The sequence below is a fragment of the Perca flavescens genome, chromosome 2 (assembly GCF_004354835.1).
Source record: "Perca flavescens isolate YP-PL-M2 chromosome 2, PFLA_1.0, whole genome shotgun sequence".
In the NCBI taxonomy this organism is placed as follows: Eukaryota; Metazoa; Chordata; class Actinopteri; order Perciformes; family Percidae; genus Perca; species Perca flavescens.
Window position 1 is genome coordinate 16,213,570 of NC_041332.1, and position 23,218 is coordinate 16,236,787.

At 41.1% G+C, this 23,218-nt stretch overlaps 2 protein-coding genes across 4 annotated transcripts; both read right to left on the bottom strand.

Annotated features, from left to right (window-relative positions):
• Positions 1-753: 753 nt before the first annotated feature.
• sid4 (secreted immunoglobulin domain 4) lies at positions 754-8,905 on the bottom strand. Its single transcript, XM_028588797.1, has 10 exons — positions 8,885-8,905; positions 8,407-8,492; positions 4,256-4,266; positions 3,355-3,519; positions 3,140-3,274; positions 2,391-2,563; positions 2,117-2,303; positions 1,830-2,009; positions 1,474-1,740; positions 754-1,355 (listed from the first exon to the last, which is right to left on the bottom strand). Exons 1-10 carry the CDS (start codon positions 8,903-8,905, stop codon positions 1,351-1,353), a joined length of 1,230 nt encoding a protein of 409 aa, XP_028444598.1. The 3' UTR covers positions 754-1,350.
• On the bottom strand, positions 7,854-21,080 carry LOC114546255 (pre-B-cell leukemia transcription factor 1-like). Of its 3 annotated transcripts, XM_028564960.1 has the most exons (10): positions 20,980-21,080; positions 20,375-20,430; positions 20,058-20,260; positions 18,182-18,255; positions 11,582-11,826; positions 10,972-11,162; positions 10,337-10,472; positions 10,050-10,206; positions 9,278-9,351; positions 7,854-8,492 (listed from the first exon to the last, which is right to left on the bottom strand). In XM_028564960.1, the coding sequence occupies exons 3-9, from the start codon at positions 20,243-20,245 to the stop codon at positions 9,308-9,310; spliced, it is 1,035 nt and encodes a 344-aa protein (XP_028420761.1). In that variant the 5' UTR covers positions 20,246-20,260; positions 20,375-20,430; positions 20,980-21,080; the 3' UTR covers positions 7,854-8,492; positions 9,278-9,307. The 3 variants fall into 3 exon arrangements, with proteins under 3 accessions (XP_028420761.1, XP_028420762.1, XP_028420760.1); XM_028564961.1 differs by lacking the exon at positions 20,375-20,430; XM_028564959.1 differs by having other exon boundaries at positions 20,375-21,080.
• Positions 21,081-23,218: the final 2,138 nt, after the last annotated feature.

The window sequence follows — 23,218 nt, forward strand, 5'->3', positions numbered from 1 at the left end:
TTTGCCTGTTCAAGAGGAGTTCACAGTCCATATTTACACAGAAAGCTGCAATGGTCAGCCAAGAGTATTTGTATGTTTTACACTCAGGGATGAAATGTAGTCATTTGGAAAACAATAGCTTGACTGTGCACTGCATCTGTTCCTACAGTTGTCGAGGGTGTGAAGGCTCAAATTGCTCTTGGCCTGAAGGCAAAGGGCGTCTGCCTTTAAAGCTACATATTGCCACCATGTGGTTAAAGAAACGACTTTGTGAAGAATTTCTCAGATTAGACTCCAGTCGTATAATCATTTTTAAAATGAAGGCATTATAAACATGGCAAAATGACAACAAATGTTAAACATTAAGAAACTGTATGAAAGTTACTGAAATGGGGAAGTGGGCTGAACGCTTGCTGAACTTTGGAAAAAAACTCCCTTCCCTCTAATGTCTAAAAATAATTTAACAGTGTTGCAATGGTACACATTTAACTGTAATATCAAAATGAAAAAAATAGCTACCCCTGTGCATTCACTAATCACTCATTAATTAAAAGATTCAAGTATATTTTGTATTTCTCAGAACTGACATAGTTGGACATCCTGGTAGCCTAGAGGAGAACTCCACATCAAAGTCTGTTTACAGGTCTTTGGGGAGAACTATTTCTCACTCGTTTAACCCATTTTCGTTCATAACCATTTTTGTGAAGTCTCCAATTTGGATACACTTCAGACAACAATTTTGTAAAACATTTTCATGACAACACAATATTTCAGTGAAATTGTTTTTATTTTGTCTTTATTGTTCTGATATTTATTGGCATAATGAGGGGTTTTATATTAGATCATTTTTTTCTTTGTTTTGTGTCCTCCTTTCACTTTTGGAAGTGCAACAGTGTGGACTGAGCAGATAACAGGAAGGGAGGCAGACGGGGTGCAGAGGCATTCCAGCAGAACAAACTCCCACACACACATTCTGTAGGACGTCAGTCCACACTGAGCTCCAGGGAAAAGCTTTTCAACGGGCAATATGAGACAGGAGCAACAATGGCAACAGTGTCGGTTTTCTATAAAAGTACAAAGTTAACCCCATACAGTATGTGCAATAAAATCAAAAGTTCAAACAGCATTGATTTCTTTCACTTTCAACGTCAGTATTTAAGAATCTATTAAAAATAATTTGCTCTGTTTTCTCAGTATTAGCCATAGATATAGAACTATATATATATATATATATATATATATATATATATATATATATATATATATATATATAGAACTGTTCTATATCTATGGTATTAGCCATCTGGCTTGAAGAAGTTGTAAGCGCTGCATAGATGGTTTGTCAATCAGACACAGTGTGGCCACAATGGATTAAGCTGTAAAAAAAATAAGCAAAGGGAAAGAAACACCATTAAAGAGTAAAAGATAGAGTAGAAAGTCAGATCAGTTATTTTTGATGGACTTTGAATTGCCTCGACCCAAACACCAGCTCACCTTTTATGATGACTTTGGCCAGTGCCTCACTGTTGCCGATTTGGTTGGAGGCCACACATTTGTATGTTCCGCTGTCGCTCAGTTTAACGCGGGCTATCAGCAGCTTTCCATCCCTTGTGGTCTCTGCTCCTGGAGGCAGGCTCACCCTGCCCCCCCGGCTCCATTCAAAGTGAATGGGATGAGTGCCGTGGGCAAGGCACTGGAGGCGCAGGGCATCTCCGGGCTGGAGCCTAATCTGGTCGGGCAGGCAGGTGGCGTACGGGGGACCTGCATGAAGGAGAAGACAATTACCGTTGTTATGAGCAGTGACAATCTGGATGTACAGTATGTGTTTATCATCTACGTTGTCGACTCACTCTCCACCTCCATTTGCGTGTATGCTTCACTGTAGCCATGAACGTTGGTAGCGTTACAGATGTATTGTCCTGAATCTTGGCGCCCCACACTGGTCAGTGTCAAAACTCCACCGACCACTGTGTGTTTCCATGGCAATGGTGCTCGCAGCTTGGACCAGCTGATGACAGGAATAGGGGAACCTGGAAGGTGGAAGAGAAAGAGAGGATAAAGTGAAAAACGAGAAGTGAGATCAGCACTGAGAGATATTGACACACACACACACACACTAGCATACTAAACATCTTACCACTGGCCTGGCACTCCATTGTGACTGTACGTCCGTCCACCACTGTCATTTCTGCAGCTCCCACTGAAGCCACCGGTGCTCCCGGCTGCCCCTCAACAATAACCTCAACTTTGATTTCTGTCACCCCCTCATTGTTTTCAGCCTGGCAAATATAAACTCCTGAGTCCTCTGGATGCACTACAGGCCACTGAGGAAAGGAGAAGGCAATTATGTTCTGTATGTTATCTTAAATTGTGGAAATAAATGAAAGGAGGCCTTGTACTTCATATTTCACCTGTATTGTGTTGACATCATTCGTCTCCTTGGTAACCAACTGCAGGGTGGAGCCTTGGCGTTTCCAGGTCAACGTGGGGCGTGGCCTGCCTGTGGCACGACACTCCACTGACACAGGGGAACCCATCCTGACCCGCAGGGGCCCGGCTGGTGTCAGGTGTACTTTAGGAGCATCTGACAGAGAGGACACACAGAGTGACACATTAAACCCTGCAATAGTCAACAGATGTATCAACAGAATCGAATTAAACGGATCAACAGTTCAGGTACATTTCCAGGATAAAGCCCGCCAAAAGATGTCAGGCTTTGCTCCTCACCTCCCGCCCTCTGTGCGTTTGCAGTTCTCAAACTCCGTTATTTTCGGGGAAACGACAACAAACGTTGAGCTAGGAAGCTACACTCTGAAAATGGCGTGTGTGCGAAAAACAAATTGGATCGTGCAACAATGCAGGCCTGCTTGGTTCTTTCGGGTAATGCTTGTAAAGATTTACAAAGAGCATGCTTTCCCTCTCTTTTGGCTCCGTTCAATCAATTATTAAAGCTAAATCTTTCACTATGTTCACCAGCTATAGTCACTAACTGTCTGTGTGCCGTTTGATGCTGGGCGGGTAACGTTAGTTTAGGATACAGCTTAATAAATTACTCTGAAAACAGCTGCCTGTTGCTACTGGAAAGTTAGCTATAAGATTGGTGAGGGTGAGCCTGAACAGTAAAGTTGTGGTCTGAACTAAATTGTGAACACAAGCTCACGTTTGACGTTCAGCACAGCCGCGGCAGTGCTGCGGCCTGCAGAGTTGGCTGCCACGCAGCGGTACTGGCCCTGATTTTCAGGTCGGGCGTTGGCAACCGTCAGCACAGAGCCATCAGGACCAGTCTTAGCATTGTCTAGATTTAAAAAGAAGAATTCAGTGAAACTTCACAGATGGTGATACTGTATATGAACATTGATTACATGTTATCCTGACCTGGTAATGCTTGGTTATTGGCTCTCTTCCACTCCAGTTGGATTGGCTGTGCACCTCTTGCCACCTGGCATCTAAAGCTGGCAGACTCCCCTTGGCGCACAGTAGCAGTCCGGGGCTCCACTGAGACGACAGGAGCCTGACCAGCCACTGCACAGAAAGAGATCACTGGTGGTACCACACACACACACACACACACACACACCCACAAACATGCCACATGCAAGAACACATGCATGTAGAGTACAATGCAACTCTGTGAACCTTTAGACGGGTCTGGGTAAAATACAGTGTAAACACACGCAGCCCCAAAGCAAACACGCTGAGCAAATACACCGATTGAAGTGCTTTTGATGACAAAGCTAAAAAGAATAATGCACAGAAATGAAATAAAATGATCTCAAAGACATTGTGTCAGAGAGGAATATTAAGATTTTACTAATATTTAGGGCTGGTTTACCCAAATTACAAAAAAAATGGTAGCCATGCAGATTGTTTTGTTTGGATTTGCCCCGATGTTGAGATTACTACCTTGTTTGTGGCGCTCACAGCATTGAAAAATGACATAAAAAAAAAATAGCAAGGTGAAGAAAAAGAATTTAAAAAAAATTTTAAATTTAAAAAAATAGCAATGTGTCTTTTCAGAAATGTCTACATTAGTCTGGATAATCAACAGAACGTGCTTTTAACAGCTTCCAACTTCTATTTCTCAAGTAGAAACAGACAATGAGGTCCGCCGATGATCCATAGTAATCGGGACACCGCTTCTAATAGGACAATGCTGTTGAAGTCTATACATTTTTCATTTTGCTGTGTGAGCAAGTTTATGTGACCCTTTTTAGAAAGTTTAAAAATAATATATATCTCTAACAGATGCCAAGCAAATTAACAGAAAAGCTGTTACTCTGTTCATACCTGAACACAACAGAGAACACAGGATCAGAACCCCAGGTGAGAAATCCATGATGAACAGAGAACAGTCCCACTGTCTCCCCTGTGAACAAACTCTCTTTCACAGGGGCTGTCTCTTTTTCATACAATCACTTTCAACCTTTAACCCCTAACTTACCATTTACCCCTTAGCCTATTCAAACATTGTCCACAAGCGCTAGTCACGTATGAAACGTCACACTGGCATAACTGTTATTTTGCATTCTAATTTTTTATTCCAAAATTTGCTGGTGTGCCTGAATGATATCCGGTGACATTTCAATTGACATGCTGTTAAATGAATAATGCTAAAAAATAACTCTGTCACTAATATTGCAGAAGTTTTTAGAAATACTGTATTGATCCGCAGGGGGACAGTGTGGCTGGACTTTGTGACTTTGCAATAATTTAAGTGTGTTAAACTACAGTACATGGAGACATTAATTACTTTGGTCTTATATATTAATATTATAGAATATTATTCTGCTTTTCAAGAAAATGATTTCCTTCCAGTCTGACACTCCTCCATGTGTCTGTATTGTATTGACCAGTGAGCCGACAGTGATAAGTAGCGGATGAAACAGAATTCAAAGGACTCTTAAAGTACAACTGTTCATGTTTTTGTCCTGTTTTCTTGTCACTGAATTTGGGATGATGGTGAGTAACCAGTTAAACTGGAGAATATTCAGAAATAATGCTTTGAAAGAATTTGATCAAAACGCCAAAGAACTATCAGAAATCACTGAAGAGAGAGAAATCCCTATAATTTATCATCATAGTTTGTATCAATACTTTAATACAAAACATTGATTATTAGCCCCAAAGGATAGGTAAAAACTGACTGTAATTTTTTGCAGTCTAAAAAGTCTTAATGGATTGCACAAGTAATTAAATCTGTTAATGTAATGGAGTGTGGTTTTAACTAATTTAATAACATTAAATTATTAAATCATTGTATATGTACATTGCATCCTGTCAATTCATAACCACTTTTATTTGAAGTTGTGTTTTTATTTTTTACATTTTTGACCAATGGAGGGGCGACTTGTTCCCTCTGTCAACTCATCCCCATGGTTAAATGACTCCACTCGCTGTTTTTGGTGTATATGTCGGAGGGCTGAACAACAGTGGAATGCCACCAAGCTTCATGTTCACCGAATCTATTACAAAGAACTATTATCTGAATATAATAATATGGTTAAGGAGGCGAGGACATCTTACTTTTCTAACCTTACTTCTTCCAGCAAGCGTAACCCCAAAATCCTTTTGGACACCAACATTGTCAATCCTGCTCCTCCTGAAGTGCCAGTGTTTTCAAATAAGGACTGCAGTGACTTCTATTTTTCTTTAAAAATAAGATCAGAGATGTCAGGAATAGCATCATCCCTTCTGCTACTGCATGTTCTGTTCATTCTACTTGGCCATCAATTTTGAATCGTTTTGCTCCTATTTCACTGCAAGAACTCACTGACATGGGGAGCAGTATGAAGTCTTCCTTGAGGCCGGTAGTTGTTATACCAACTTCCTTATTTAAAAATGTCCTTGGGTCAGCTGTTGATCTATAATCAACAGCTCTCTGCAAACTGGCTGTGTCCCATCGTATTTTAAACATGCAGTTGTTCAGCCACTATTGAAGAAAACCAATCTGGATCCATCAACTCCCGCAAACTATAGGCCTATCTCCAAGATGCCTGTTATTTCCAAAATCTTTGAAAAAGTTGTTGCCAAACAGCTCTCTGTTGTCTTAGCCACACACAACATTCTAGACAAATTTCAATCTGGCTTCCGTAAGAAACACTCTACAGAAACGGCTTTTCTTAGAGTGTCCAATGATCTAATGATGTCTTCTAATGTGGGTAAATGTTCTGTTTTGGTGCTGCTGGACCTTAGTGCAGCTTTCGATACTGTGGATCACGCCATCTTGCTTGAAAGACTTAACCACTGGGTTGGTATCTCTGGGAGCGCCCTGGACTGGTTCTCCTCTTATCTTTCAGATAGAAGTTTTTCTGTCACTTGGTCCCTATTTCTCTGAAACTGCTGCCCTTTCTTGTGGGGTGCCTCAGGGCTTTGTGTTAGGTCCAATTTTATTAACGTTGTATATGCTTCCCTTAGGCAAGTGGTTCCCAACCTTTTTTCCTTGGCGCCCCCCCTACTTATGTCTATGAAAAGCTGAGCCCCCCCCCCCCTGATGACAGCAAGGGCCACAGGTTAAGAGGTCCCGGAGGTTTGGCCTACTAAGTAGCCTGCCTCCAATTTTAAGCGAGAACAAAAATATATAGTTTTTATACCGACTTTTGTTATATGTTGTAGTGTATTATCATAATTTGTTTAACGTGCAATTTTTTTTTTTTTTTACCTCAACCTCAAACTAGATAAAGACTTAGTGATCTTTGCCGCCCCCCTAAGAGGTGCCCGGACTCCAGGTTGGGAACCACTGCCCTAGGCCATATAATTAGGCAATTTGGAGATATCCGTTTTCATTTCTATGCTGATGACATCCAGCTGTATGTTTCTTTAAATCCGGAAGAGACTAACAAAGTGTCAGCACTGCTCAAATGTTTGTCTTCCTTTAAGGACTGGATGCATGGCGAACAATTTTTTTGCAGCTTAATGAAGATAAGACCGAAGTCCTTATTGTTGCTCCGGATACTACAGCCTCCGAGGTTGTTCAGCTTTTGGGGTCCCTTTCTTAAGCTGTACAGTCCAAACGCCGAAATTTTGGTGTTATATTTGAATAAACCTCTAAGTATATGTGCGCCTGCTCTACCCACTGATCCAACCCAGCCACCCCTCAGGTCTTCTAACCAGGGATTACTGGTGGTCCCACACACTCTTTTGAAAACTAAAGATGACCGCTTCTTTGAAGTGGTAGCTCCGACTCTGTGGAACGCCCTTCCTATTGACTTACGTTCTGTAGTCTCGGTTGACACTTTTAGAAAGCAGCTGAAGACACACTTGTTTCAACTCGCTTTTGTCACGTTTGTAATTTTGGGGTTCTACTTTTAATCTTTTACCTTTATTGGTATTATATTTGTTTTTGCTTTCTTATTTTCTGTTTTGGATCCTACTGTATTTTAACAAATGTTGTGTGAAGCACTCTGTGACTCTGTCTGTAAAAGGTGCTATATCAAATGTATTATTATTTTATAGCTATTACATTGTGTGGCACTCACTACATTGTCAGATACTCCACCTCAGCAGCTCCTCCTGCAGATACATGATCAATACATTTAGATATAATCTTGTCTCAGTTTATCTGGTCTCAAGATTTGTTGACATTTACCATTGAATAATAACTTGAGGAAGGGAAAAACTGTTTCAATGCAGTTGCACTGGTCAACACTAGAGGGCACAGATAAAACAAAAAACACACATTGCATTGGTACAGTATGATCTAGAACGGAACATATCATAACTTCATGTGTGCACATGAGCACAATACACTGAATCTGATCTCCTGGGTGAAACCCTCTTTAGTTCCGCTGTTTCAAAAGCATTTAAGAAACATAATTACCTGTTAAAGCAATTTTGTATTTACATTCATATAAATAGAAACAAGCTCAAACCAGTTCTTGTCTGAAGCAAAGAAAAATTTAATAAGTGACAATGTTTTTTTATTCATTTTTGGTCATTATTTAAAGTTAAAAGAAAAAATACATAATAAAATTGTATTTTAACATCTAAAAATGACTACATGCTTTATTTTTGTAATTTTTTTCTTCTTTTTTTAATTCTTTGAAATAAAATGATGAATCAGATTCAAGGCCACATACAGGCCCTAAACCTTTATACAGTGATACATGATTCACTGTAGGTGAAGCAGTACATTAAAAAAGGTTCTTTCCGTCATTTATTTATCTTTTAAAAAACAAAAATAAAGAAAAATGGTGTGAGTATAATAGTAAAAAGAAAGAAAAAAAGAAAGAAATAGTTGTCAACACATTCGTAAAATGGAGGGGTTAAAAAGAACGTGTGGGAGAGATGTTAGAAAGGATCAGCATCACAAAGCAAAACAAAAGAAAGTTGCAGAGTTTTGGTAATGCTCTGTTTGGCTGGAGGTCTACAGTCTGGGTTGTATTAGTCGGAGGAGCAGGATTGGAAGGTGGAGCATCATCTGGAGGTTACGTAGTGCTTGCTTCCTGTTGCTCTGGCGGGGTGGGAGGGGGGGCGGGGGAGGAGGAATCGCTGCTGTCCTGCCAGCCGTCATCACCCTACAGAAATAGACATTCAGAGTGGGATGTACAGGGTGTTAGCTGTAAAGGAACAAATATACCCTCAGATCCATTGACCCTGCCTATTTTGTTATATCCACTTTCAATGGATTTGTATTTGCATTGATAATCTGATTATTCACAGAATTCTACGGTATCCCGAATTCTGGAACGTCATATAAATGAGAAAAATCCTTTATGTCTCATAACTGAAAAAAAATGTATACGTTTTTATGGCAAGGATAGTGGCAAACTTTTACCCACTAACACATTCACTACCAACAGAAAAACATGGACCAACATCCATCCTGTTGGAAGGTTTGGTCTGAATTCCTTTGTATTTTGCAAATTAAGTCTATGAATGGACACTTTGTTTCTTGCTCCTTTCTTACAGTTCTAGATATTCGACACATTATGCTATTAAAACTAACCCCGTTGGACGAAGCAGGGGGGAATCATCGAGATAACTTTCTCATCACCTTACCCTAACCCCACCACAGTATTAGCCCTTGACATATATTAAAAAGAATTGTGATTCTAATTTTGGTCAACCCCCCCCCCAAAGAAATAGCTACATACCAACACCTAAACAAGGAAGGTGCATAGTCAAAAACAATCTAGTGTCCAGTTTCAGTTGGGGATGTAGTGCAGCATATGTAAGGGGAACAACATTAATAGGGTCTACAAAACGTGTCCACACGCTAACACATGTAAAGGTTGTTACCATGACTACTCAGATGGACAGAGTGTAACTATAACAACGGTGTGTAACCATAGCTACTTACATGGACACAGAGAGGAGGGAAGGCAGTTCCTCATAACCTCCCGTCAGGAGTGTAACACGGAGCTGGGTATCCTCCTGTTGGCATACAGGGAACACACATTTTAATACTTCAACCAACATGCTGCCCTGCAGACAGGGCTGCTTTTAGGCATCTATGAGCTAGGTGGTCAACTAGGGTGGCATCAGCTGAAGGGGCACCAAAGAGTAGGAAGAATTGTTATTGTAACATCCAATTTACTTTACTTTACGTCTGCAGGTGTCGGACTCTTTATGGGAACCGTTTCATGATGGCTAAAGCTCACATTCATATCATGAATTCAAACGGCTACCTTGTTTTGATATTTCCATTTGTAGAATATTTCTGTTATGTGCCAAGTTGTCCTTTTATTCTTTAAATTATGACACTGTTCTTCATTAAGTGTAATGTTTTCTTCCACATTCAGGGCTCCAGAACCCTTTATTAGAACTCCCCTTCACTGAGGCAATTGACACATGGTCTCTTGGCGTCGTGTTGGGGAACACGATGTTTGGTTCTTGTGGTGAGCAATCTACTAGCGCTCGCCGTCAGTGGATGCTCGGACTTTCTTTAACCTTTCCAAAAGTTATTTCATCCTCATTCTTCATTCATTCAACATTCTTATGTCTTAGATTGAACGGATACGTTAAAGTCAGTTATCTTTAAAGTCATCTTCTCCTTCTTTTAGACACATGAAAGGAATTGTAAAAAGAAACAGGATTTATGTTGGCCACGGGAGGTATGTGTGTGTATGTACCTGAGTTTGGTGTGGCTGGGGAGTTGGCTTGGCTTGCCTGTGAAGATACACTGGCAGCGTCCACAGCTGTCTTCACAGCGTACCGGTTAGCTTCCTCCTGCAACTTTGCAACGTTCCTCTTATACCGAATCCTCTTGTTTCCAAACCAGTTGGCCACCTGGGAGAGTTACAGGTAAAAACATTCATTATACTAAACTATGTCCAAGTACTACAGTATACATGTGTGCTTTATCAATTTCTACATGTTCTGAATTCCTTTTTTCCTAGTGCGTCTTTGACATTCTGACCTGAGAAACGGTGATAGAACACTTCCTGGCCAGGTCCTCCTTGGCCTCCTCACTGGGGTATGGGTTTGCCAGATGGGAGTAAAAATAAGTATTCAAAATTTCGGCCGCCTGCTTGCTGAAGTTTCTTCGTTTCCGCCTGACAGAAAAAGAGCGATTTCGACAATTAACCGTGAGCAAATACTCACAATGTTGTAAGTACACTGTCACACACACTGGAAGTAGGGCTGGGCAATATATCGATATTATATCGATATCGTGATATGAGACTAGATATCGTCTTAGATTTTGGATATCGTAATATGACATAAGTGTTGTCTTTTCCTGGTTTTAAAGGCTGCATTACAGTAAAGTGATGTACTTCTGAACTTACCAGACTGTTCTAGCTGTTCTATTATTTGCCTTTTCCCCACTTAGACATTATGGCCACATGACTGATGATTATTTATCTAAAATCTAAGTATAAAGATATTTTGTTAAAGCACCAATTGTCAACCCTGGAATATCGCCGCAATATCGATATCGAGGTATTTGGTCAAGAATATCGTGATATCTGATTTTCTCCATATCGCCCAGCCCTAACTGGAAAACACTGAAAGGTAAGAGGAGGCATCAAATTAAACCAGTGCAAAACCCACCTGGCATCCAGGAACCTGGAGCGTAGGATCATGACAGCTTCACATGTGCTCTGCTTTAGTTGCATCTGGATAGTGCTGAACTTGCGGTGGATGATTCCCACCATTCGCTCAATCTCTTTGGGCGAGATGGGCCGTGTACGGGACTGTTCCCTCAGCAGGTTCATCACGTGGTCGGTGAATTCATTGCATGCCTGTACGGGGGGAGGGGCGAGTAGGTCAGGTATGAAGGTGAGGGAGAGGGACAAAGAAAGAATTCAAACAAACTCCAATCCACCTAAGCTTATCATAACCTTCTGGTTTTACATCCCACTCACTGCACCTCTGGCCAAAACGCTGGCGGGATCCATAACTTTGCTTCTCTGGCATCCCAAAAACAAAAAATTGTATTTAGAAAAACCTTCCGGTACTTAATCCTGAGTGGCTCAGTCATATGGAAAGCCGTCATAAAATAACAAATCTATGACATGATGATTTCGTGACAGAGTAATACTTAATTGCAATGTAATTATTTTGTAATTATTACAATAAACATTTTTTTTATAATCATGAAGTGTCACAGTAGCCTTGCGGAAAATTGTCCAGCACTTCCTACTGTAAACCAATATCACACCTGTTGGTATTTCTCCAGCTCAGCGTGGTACATCCGTCGTATCTGAGCGAGCTTCTCTTTGTACTCGCTGTGTTCCACGTTCCCCTCACTAGGTGACCCTCCAGCAGCCGCGGCAACCACTGCCGCCGCTGCAGAGGCCCCGCTCCTCTCTGGACCCGCAACCCCCTCCGCTAACAGCATGTTGTCCAGTCGCAGGAATTGAGGGTCCGGGCTGTCTTCTTCTTGGACTCCTCGGATGCTCAGGGCTGTGCAGATGGATGGAAACAGTCACAAACGCATCAGGTGTGATTTTCATTTAACATACTCATCTACCGCTGTACTTAATTCGCATTGCTGACAGCATTACCATTTTGAATATACTGCCATCATATACTGAAAACTACTATTGTTTAAATTCAGAGTTTAATGCTTTATATGTTCAAAATATGGAGCATCTTTTAATCCGTGGCATTGGGAAAGAACAGAGACAAAGAGTGAAAAGAGCTGAGGAAAATGGAATGCACAATAATACCTTTGTATATCCTGCTTATGTAACACTGAAATGTTCATTCAGAATTTCTGGCTCAGCTATGTAGAACTAGAAAAACAGGATGCACACGCATAAGTTAGAACGACTACATGACATCGAGATTGAGTCACACTTTTAAGCTGCTTCCAAATATTGTACTTCTTTCCGATCAGCAGCCTGTTTCATTAAGTCAAACTCAAATTTCCTAATAGATATTTTACAGCTTCTTTGCAGTTTTCATCTTCATTTTTTTTTAAATATTATTTTAATAAATGCTGCATTACGATTTGACAAACATACATGACAAACATAGTAATGCTGTGATTCCAATCTGTGATAAAGAAATGAAAGAATCACAGAAAACAAGGTGCTAGTTTGTTTTTTTCTCTTTTCTTTTATGTAAAACATTTGCATATATATGTGTGTGTGTGTGTGTGTGTGTGTGTGTGTGTGTGTGGTTCCCTTCACAGCCAGCAGAGAGCACTAGCTCACAATACAAGATCCACAACAAATATATTTCCACTATATTTTGATTATTTTATTTTGCTCCTTACTCAATTTTTTGTCTGAAATGTCCAATAATAGCATGTCCTAACACAAGGTTGAAAATTATTTTGGCCTTGACCAACTGCCACTTTGCTTGTTTGCAAGCCATGATTTCTCTCTCTATCTCATGGGCGGGCCAAAATTTCTGGGCGGCCAAAGCAGAGAAAGGGGAGGTAACCTTGCTCCTTATGACATCATATAGGGAAGATTCCAAATCGGCCCATCTGAGCTTTCATTTTCTCAAAAGGCAGAGCGGGATACCCAGGGCTCGGTTTACACGTATCGCCATTTCTATCCACCGGGGGACCATAGGCAGGCTGGGGGAACTCATATTAATGTTAAAAAACCTCATAAATTTTCATGCCATGGGACCTTTAAGGTGGTAATGATAAAACTTCAGAGAAACCACTGTTTAATAGCCCAGGAAGAGCTGGCAATATAAATACTGGATGACAGAAGACGTTTGTTGGAGACAGTGAGGAACTCAGGTCTTAAGTGGTGTCTGTACACTGGGGCAATTGGAGTGCGAGAGAAAAAGAAGAGGCTTCGGCAGAGAGACACATCAAAAAACACTGCCAGGAGGGATGTTTACAAAAGGAAGAACGGTAGCTATTGCTATGGTAGTGATGCCAGCTTTTCTTGGCATCCCCATGCCAAGGAAAATCAACCACACATACCATAAGCTTCCTTGTACACACTCGTACACACGCACACACACACACACACACACACACACACACACAGCTGTTAATTAACGCCAGCTCTTAAGGAGCGACTAAAGACCTAGTGAAAAATTAGGGCTCATTTGAGAGGTCGTTAATTTGCACAGCTATGCAAATTAGGTGGCAATTACAAGGTAGTTCCAGAGATCACATTCATAATCTCGCAACGAGGGCAATGACAGCCTGTGCATCTGGCTAACAAAATCCAGACAGACACACACATCTATAAACACTAACAATCTGTGATGGCCTCTTATTTTGCCAAGACTTACTAGTCATTTCCCAAACCATATTAGAGAACAGTAATATGGTTATTATGTGAAATATGGATGTCATATTACATCCAAATATGACTATACTGCACCTAACACACTGATGTGCCAGATTAACCGGATTACGGTATAATCCAAAAACTCTCATGTAGCACCTGCGTGAGTGTTCCATGACGACGGATCACACACTATAAAGAAGAGCCACCGGTTTCTCAGAAGTAAGGACAAAGAGGGATAATTACCAGTTTACAGAGAAGCACTTCTCCACAACTGCATTCCCCTTTTGCTATCTTTCTTCCTTTATACATCCAACAACCCAACCCCTCTCTTTTGCGGTCTCATCTTTCCCTAATTTCAATTTCATTTTTTTACTTCTCTGGAAAGTCATCTTGTGTCATGCCAAAACACATTCTGAGATAACATATTTGTGTAAAGTTGAAAATCAAAGAGAAAATGTAAGGACAATTAAAGTTGGAAAAAATAGGTGGCCGGGTTGGCTCAGTGGGTAGAGCCGGTGCACATATACTGAGAGGTTTATGCCTCAACGCAGAGGTTGAGGGTTCGAATCCGACCTGTGACAATTTCCTGCATGTTTTCCCCCTCTCTCTCACCTAGCTGTCCTGTCAAATTTAAAGGCAGAAAAGCCCCAAATATAATCTTTAAAGAAATGTTGGAAAAGAGGGGGTTGAAAGAAACAACAAGGTCAAAAAGGGAAGTCCATTTACCAACAGTAACATTTACATTAGGTTTATTAGGTGTACTGAGAGGGGTTTATTTAGTCAGCCCCATTTTTATCAGGGTAGAGGCCACACCCCTCAGTATAATGAAACAAGATTCACAGCAGCAAACTACAGTCAACAAAAGGACCATTTAGTTGAATCAACACCTCTAAAACGGTTTCAACAAAAACGGAACAGTATTACATGATTCCATGAAGGTAGGATTGACTGCAGGACGGTTGTATTAGACTGCCTCTGTTTTAATTGGATGTACCTAATAAAAAGGCAACTGAGTGTATAAGAAAACAGTAAAAAGCGGGAAAGACAGCAGCAGAGTAGATGAGATAAAAAAACAAAGACAAGTATGTTCAAAGAGGGACGGGCCTCATTACTGTTAATTACTTGGTAATTAGTCCAGAGTTTGGGCCAGCCTTCCAGATTGCCCAGTGACTAACACACGCTCACACACAATTCACAGGATAAAGAGATGAGCTGTGGTCCATGACGCCTCGTGGACCAGAGCGAGTAAATCCAGCTTTGTGAGCCCAGTTGGGTGGCAAACTGTCCCCCACTGAGAATCCGTTTGTGGTAAAGGCTGACAGGACTCCGGGGTCTGGAGATTATCAACTGTCTGCCAATCCATGAAACACACCCATTACTGCCTCTCCCTCCAACTCATCCATCAATCTGTCCCTCCCTTGCTCTTGTCATTTGTTATGTTTTCTTACTTCTTGTTTTGCCGCTGTACTATTTTGTGCGTTGTAACGCTCTTAAAAATTCCCAGAAAATTTGGTTAAGCAGAGAAGTGGGCAGACATATCCAGAGAAGGATGCAGGGAGCATAGATACAAAACAGTTTGAAATCTATGGCAGGGAGCCCATAGCACAATAAAACAGCAGTGCTTTGAACTGTTGCTGTCATGTGAGGAGTTATTTTTAATGGTTCTTACTTGGGACGGAGATGAAGAGAACGAGACACTGACAGCAGAAAGAAGGAGGCAGCACGAGTTTGGTCGAGGCAGAGAAAGAGAGAGAGAGAGAGAGAGAGAGAGAGAGAGAGAGAGGAACAATATGTTCTAAAATTCCACAATAATTTAGATATGGAGACAGTCTGGAAGCCCCAAATCAGTGTGAAGGAGCAACAACATACCAATGGAAAAATAAATCAGGCTACTGACCAAGGATTCCAAACACATTTAGCCATTTATACCAGATTATAGCTTAAAGTTAGCCTGGGAACTCGACAAATCTGGGGGTTTTATTTGCTCTGGCAGATACGCCTGGGCTGCCTCTCGTTCAGACAGATTTCCAGCCGACCAGGCCCTGGCCGGGCCAATCACAACTGTTTATCTCATGTTAGGGTTGCACGATATTGACAAAATGTGATATTGCGATATCGATTATGAATGTTGCGATATCGATATTCATTTTGATATTTCTAAACATAATGTCAAATTACAAAAATGATGGGAAAACGCATCAAAATAGATTCATAACAAATACAACACAAGGTTTATTTCAACTGACAATCCTATTGGACTGGTACGACATGAATAAATAAATAAGGACCATGTCTACAGAACAGGACATGTTTTACTGGTTGTACAGCATAAAATAAATAAATAAAGAGAACAGGTCACACAACTTTCCTTTCGCTTCTCTGATTCGTTCCGTTTAGTTGTCTTGCATTTCAAGCGGGCTCTAAATCAAACACAGCTAAGCCACACAGCCAACGTACGGGACGCAGCGCTCCACGAAATAAACAAAATATTGCATACTTATGGCGACACTTTCGATATAATATTGCGATAAAGATATTGAGTTGATATATCGCGCACCCCTATCTCACATGGGGCGGGTTTAATACGACAATGCACGTTACGCAAACTATGTGATGACATCATTTTTGGCTTGCTTAGTTCCTTCATTACCATGACTTTATTTACTATACATTTATTTTGAGTCAATCCTACATGCTGCCGTGAATACTCACTAGAGCACCAAATGTGTATTAATCCAAGCTGAAAATAGTGCCCCACAAATGCACTATTTACATGTTTGAGTAACTTTTGGCAAAAACTACAGTGCCCAGCTGCTGGGAAATTACTGAGATAACAAAAAATAAAAAATGAAACTGTGTTTGTGACCTGTTTTTAAAGATGTAGGCCTATGTCTTCAGTAGGAACAAATGGGCTTTGGGCTGAATGCCACAGAGAGAAATCAGAAAGTACTGACACTGAAACATTGCTGATTTTGATTTGTTGACAGTAAAAGCTATAGAACAATACCAGCCTTACCTTTTGTTCATCTTTACAATTAAGAAGAGGGAGATTTCTGGCTGAGAGGGTTAGCAGTCAACATTCCCACCTTCATAACAAAGCTAAGCACTGACTGAAATGCATGAAACCAAGATCAGAGCACATTGCCCGTGTGCACCCATTCACACCCAAAGGCAAAGATTGGCTCTTTCTGAGTCAAAGCTGTGGTGTGAGAAATGTACAACTGAGCTAAAAAAGGCTGGCAAATGCAACTCGATGATTGATTCTGTAAATTCAGGCTGTTAAGAGTTTGAAAAAGCTGAATGACAGTGAGTAGGTGAGACAAGTAGTTGCCTTGGAAACTCTATAGCAGGAGGGGTCCTGCTGCCAACCTCAGGGTTCCCGTTTCCAAGCTGTGTGAATGAAATGAGGTAATAACAAGGACTGCTTTGTAGCTCACACTTCTCTCTGTTTTGTGTGTGAAAGAGTTCACCACTCAAAAGCCAAGGAAAGATGATTTCCTTCCAGGTAACACAAATGTGGGCCCTTTACTGTAAATTAAAATGCTACATCAGTGGGGTGGGATTGAATGTCAAGATCGAATATTTAGGTATAAAATATTTATAACAACCACCCTGCTACTATTTAGTTTATGTGGCTGGCACACATTCCTAATGTTAACAACCCAGACTACTGGGATAAACCAGACTACAGCGTAGTTTAATCAGATGTAGGCGCTATAGGCTACACATGGCTGTAATCTGCCAGTAAACAGAGTAGAAGTAGTAGAAGTTGCTAACCGAAAACTTAACAAAACAAGTCGCCTTGGCCATCTAACCGCATTTAACACCATCTACGAGACAAAAAAGGAGAGAGGTCTTTAGGAATTTGGTTCAATTTAGCAAGTTCTAATTGTTCTTCCATGTGTTTCATGCTGTCCAGAGACAAAGACACGGTATGGGAGTATCCGGGAAGATGCCGACAGCAGTGACAGCTGATCAGTCAGTGTTAAAAGTTCGCTACGTCAGAACTTATTTGGCAAAGGTGATTTATCAGATTTTGCTATTTCCATCTAGCTAATCTAATTCGATACTTCAAAATGCACATGTAAAAAGAAACACTACTACAGGTGCGTTATCATAATCCTTTCTCCTTAAAAGCCCCTTATCTTCGGGGCGGGTTCTAGCTCACCTAAGAGCGTTCGCCCCATGTAGGCTGAGTCCTTTGCAGCGGCGCGGGTTCGAATCCGACCTGCTGCCCTTTGCTGCGCGTCATCCCCCATCTCTCTCCCCCTTTCCTGTATATCCACTGTCACTATATAATAAAGGGGGGAACCCCCCCCCCCCCCCCCCCCAAAAAAAAAAAAACAAATCTAAAAGTCCTTATCTTCATATTCTGAATTAGATGAATTATGATGAAAATGCTACAAGCCTGAAGTTCAAAATAATGTATGTGAAGTGTAGGGTTATCCTGAACTACAAACATGGATGCACTGAAAGAGTAAAAAAAATCCTTATCAGCATGCAAAGCTGTTTCTTCGCTGGCTGAAAGACCAGGAAGCAAATGGACAACTTACCTGTCCTTTCTTTGATCTCACACAGGACACTGAAGAGGGCGGGCTTCATTCTGTGGCAGTTCAAAGCGTGCTTCCTTTTATGGAAAATGAAAGATAGGGAGACAGAGATTGTGAATTACAAACCATTCTTTAGCAGACGTTATGCACTGACATCCATCAACAACGGTCATGTAGACACATGGCATTTTAGTGCTGAACAGACTGGATTCAGATGAGTGAGTACGCAACCAGACCTGTTCGAGCCTTTTACTGAAAACCAGCCTGATCACATACTTTAGCTGTCTAACTCACCTGGACTTAGTCACCTTAGTGAAGAAAACAAGAGAACAGATTGAATGCACAATCATGCAGAAACTTTGAAAAAGTCTGGTGTCCACACGCAATAGGGTAGGATGGTACAAATAGTCAACATTGCAATATAATGTCACACTGTTTTCTACGATGCAATATTGATAATCTGTAGGGCTGCCACCTCTTAGTCGATTAGTCGACTAATCGGTCATTTTGGTCTTAGTCGACTAAGATTTCTTTAGTTGATTAGTCATTTTTTATGCTTATTCATGCTTAATTACTTATTTCCAAGAAACTTCTGAGCACATTTATGGTAAACACAAGATTTGAAGTGGTGCTTTTGCAGGATTAATTGTGGAGAAACTCAGTTTTACAGATGGTTAATTAACTACATTTATATTGTGCTTTTCTAGTCTTAACCAACTCTCAAAGCGCACAGCTCTGTCAATTAAATCAACTAATCAATTAGTCGACAAAATCAAAAGTCGACTAAGAATTTCTTTAGTTGAGGACAGCCCTAATAATCTGACACCAGTATTGTGACACTTTTTGTTACATTCCTGGGGCATGGATATTTTAGTCTTTTCCTGCATAAATGTGATCGGAAATGTGCTGTTTTTTGGCAGTTTTATTGGTCAGTTTATGACTATTTGAATTTGTTGCTTGTAAAACCTCGGTGCAACTCGGTATGGGATGTTTTATCTCAGCTTGTTATAAAACTCTGTATGTAACACAAATGTGAAACACTTAGCACAAGATCAGGAGAGGAAAAAAGACAGACAATGCATTACAGTAATAATAAGTATTAACAAAGGACAAAAAAATGTGGCTGGACTAATATAAACTATGCTTATCCGTCTGTTCTCCTTTTAAAGGGTATACTAATAATAATAATAATATCAGGGGTAACACAAATCCTAACCTAGATTTTTTTTGTAGCACAGATAATGTGATTTTATTTGGTTTTACTGTGTATCACAGTATTGCCGGTGTGTAATACGGTAGTATTGTATGGTGAGTTACGAGAGCTGGGCGATATGATTGAAATTATTAGAATATTAATAAGAAAACTTTCCCCTATCGGTGTGTATAGCGATATTGCAAATGTAAGAAAATCACATATATAATAATCCAAGTGATGCTAAAACCAGTGAACTGGATTCCACTGTTAAACTTTAATCCAAAATCTTTATATGTACAACTCATTTTGTTAATTCTAATTTGTGGGATGCTAACGTGATAAACATTGAATAATACTGAAGAATTACCCAGCCCTATGAGTTACTGTGTGATTTCACGACCCTAGTATGGAGTGCCATCAGCTTTATATTGAGTGCTGTTGATAAGGCCTGTGGGGTGAAAGGTGGTGATGCACAGCTGGAGAGGGGGCACCAACATTCCAGCAGTACTGTGCATGTGGGGGGGGTGGGGGTGTTATTACAGTGTATTACAGTGTGTTATGTGTGTGTAAGACCATGCACGCTTGAGGGGATACTGGGTTGATGATTTCCCCCTGTGCAGACCCAAATCCAACTCTTAAAACATGTTCTGCCTTCTATCAGGCCTTATCTCGTCATGTTATTACCTGGCCTGGGCCTCATCCAGACTCTCATCTGTGATGACCATGATCTGCTGGAGGATGTCACCAATGTCCTGCTGCTGCGGCTGACCGAGGTTGTGATGTTTCCTTATGTTGTCAGGATCACCCACATCCTCATGAGACAGTCCAGTTAGTCCAATATGACCCAACATCATGCGGGCCTGGTCCTCCATCTCTACAATGTGGCTCTTATTGTGGAGGGAGAGATGGGAGGAGGAGGATCACTACAAAAGGGATTTCCTTCTCCAACTTTCAGCACTTTGAAAAACAAGAGGTTGAAAAGTTTCCCATAAAAAACATACAGGGCTCAAAACTGAGAGAAGTGTTGGCTCCGCCGGAGCTGCCTGCTTGTCTTGGTCTGAGTAACAAAGGAAAAGAGACAGAAGTGCAGCAACCTTAGCATTTAGGCTACTTATCTGAAGAAAACGAGAAAACGCTACAAAACTAGTGCTCTGGAAACTGTGGTTCTTCTTTGGCATGGGAGGGTACGCCTCACAAAATATCACCCTTTAGTAAGATACTGTTTTTTTTTTTTTTTAATGGAGTAGCCTGACGCGCGTACTACGTCTTTTCTTCCCCTAAAAAAGACGCCAGAAAGGCTGCAGACAATTACCAAAACTGGCTCGTTACTAAGCTCGTTCCGTTTTTAAGAGGCTGTTCTGCTCTTGCGTGTTAAATATTGGTCTGAACGGTGCTATAGCTATATCTAATGACCCGGGAGCCCCTTTGATGTCGTCGTCTCCGCCTGCTCTCCTTTTATCCATGAGTCCCCGTAACGTTATAGGCTACTGCTCGGTAATTAAAAGTGAGAGCCAACACGGTCACCGAAAAGACGGTCCAGGAAAGATATTCCCGAGGGACTTGATCTATCTGGTTCCGTCCACGGCCCACACAGCCAGGTTTGTACCCTTTAGTTTCTGCTTATTGCTGTTTTCTTTCCGTGTACGGCTGTTGTCCCACTCCTCCCAGAAAAACACCAAGGCACGGACTGAGCAATGCCGTCCTATATCAAAATACACAGGATGAGAAAAGACTACTTCCGTTCAAACATTTCAGACTAATACACCTTAGCGTAGATAACCCGATTAAAGGCGTATGATGACTATTGAATCAATAGTCAAGCCATGTTTTATATCCATCTAAAGATATATATATTTTTTTTTTACAGCACAGGCCTATAAGCAAAATGCCAAAAAAACAGACATGTCCAATCAATGGTGCTGTCAGGCTGTGTTTTTGGAACAGATGACAAACTTTCTGAATGTCCTTCTAAAGGGGCTGGTGGCCTATGTTTTAAATTTGGTGCCAGTCTCCATCTGGATCTATGGCCTTTTTTTCTACTGGTTAGCACCTGGCAATGGCAAAATTACTATGTCGTAATAATGCCATCCATCAATCCATTTAGACTGCATCTTGTGCCGGGTAATCTTATTTATCTGGACATGTATTGCATTTCTTATCTAATTCAATAGCCTTCTCATCTGTATTGTGAAAATGTTAGGCCTATATGTTGTACAATGTGAAATGTGTCTGACAGAGCAGAGCCTCTAAAAGACAGGAGGTGTGTGGAGTGCCTGAATAACATGGTTACTGAAATCCAAAAAGCTGCAGAACATTTATAAAACTCCAAATGTATCAAGCATTATCTAGAATGATGTTTGCCACCTTGCAGAATCAGTTAACCTACACAGAAATGAAAAAGTGGTTTTAAAATGGCTAAAGAGTCAGATTAAAGCGTTTTAGTACTTTTATTTTGAAAGCAACTGTGATTAAATTCCGGCCTCTTTCTGGCTTTTTCTGGTTCCCTTGACGCAGCTCTCCATCAGTATGTCGGCGGGCTCTGGGGAATTCTGCAGTTTGATTTGAAACCGCGAGGAGGCCATCATTTCACCATGGAAACAATGTTGTTGTTGATGTTGATGCCATCAATACTAAGTGTGTGTGTGTGTGTGTGTGTGTGTGTGTGTGTGTGTGTGTGTGTGCGTGTGTGTGCGCGCGCGTGTGCGCGTGCGTGTGTTAGGACGTCCTATAGCCTACCTAAAGGTACCCTGTTCCCAGCAGAGAAGGCATATTGGTGCAGTGAGGTCATCGTACTGTATAGTATTGTCTATAATTAAATTATATTTCTGTAAGACGCTATATATTTCATTGCACCCCCCCCCCAACTACCTCAGTAGGCTACACATATCAAGCTCTGGGTAAGCCCTGTGTGTGGTGATGGCCAGGATATATAGTGTTTTTTTCCCTGCTCAATTCAGTGTGATTGAGACTGCAGTATGTGATTGTTTGCACATGAGCCTAATGCATGTGTGTGTCAACTGCTGTCACTCCAGATAGGAGGCTGACTAGATGAAAAAGATGAATGAATCCCCCAGCATAGTGGGAAGTACCAGAGCGTCTGGACCTGCTCTCTCTTAAACTCAGTCTATCACTCTCATATTTACTACCACTCACACACGGGCAGCTGCGTGCACCCCCAACAAGCAGACACAGACGTGCAGGCATTCAGACACGCACAGACGCAATCACTAGCAATTTGCCTCTTCTCCCTTTTGTTTTAGTCCCAGTAGATTACAGTTGGCTCATTTTCATTAATTGGCCAATCAGCTAATAAAGCTAAATGCTCCCAATAAACACTGATTTCTATTTTTTACCGAGATGGAACAGTCCACCCGCTCCAGCCCTCCCCCCTACAACCACCCCCTGTGGTCTGCTCTGCATGTTGCCATGCCAACAGGGACCCGAGCACCTCTGGATGCTCTACTCGATTGTCTTTTTCTCAGATTTCACACATGTAGGCCTATGTACAACAACATTAGAGTTGGTTAAGAGGATTGTCTGTCTGTTATGAGTGTGTATTGTTTGTAGTTATCAAAGGGCCTTATTCCTAATGTGTGTGTGTGTGTGTGTGTGTGTGTGTGTGTGTGTGTGTGTGTGTGTGTGTGTGTGTGTGTGTGTGTGTGTGTGTGTGTGTGTGCAAACAATGTCCTTAATGCTTTCTGTCTCCCTTTCCAGACTGTGGCACTTAGCTCAATGCCCAGTGGAACATTTAAGGAGGCTTAAGCATTTGATTTAAAATGCTAAGCATTTCATAAAACAGCAACAACTAATCAGTCAGCAGTAAATAGTGCGTTTGTTGGAGACAA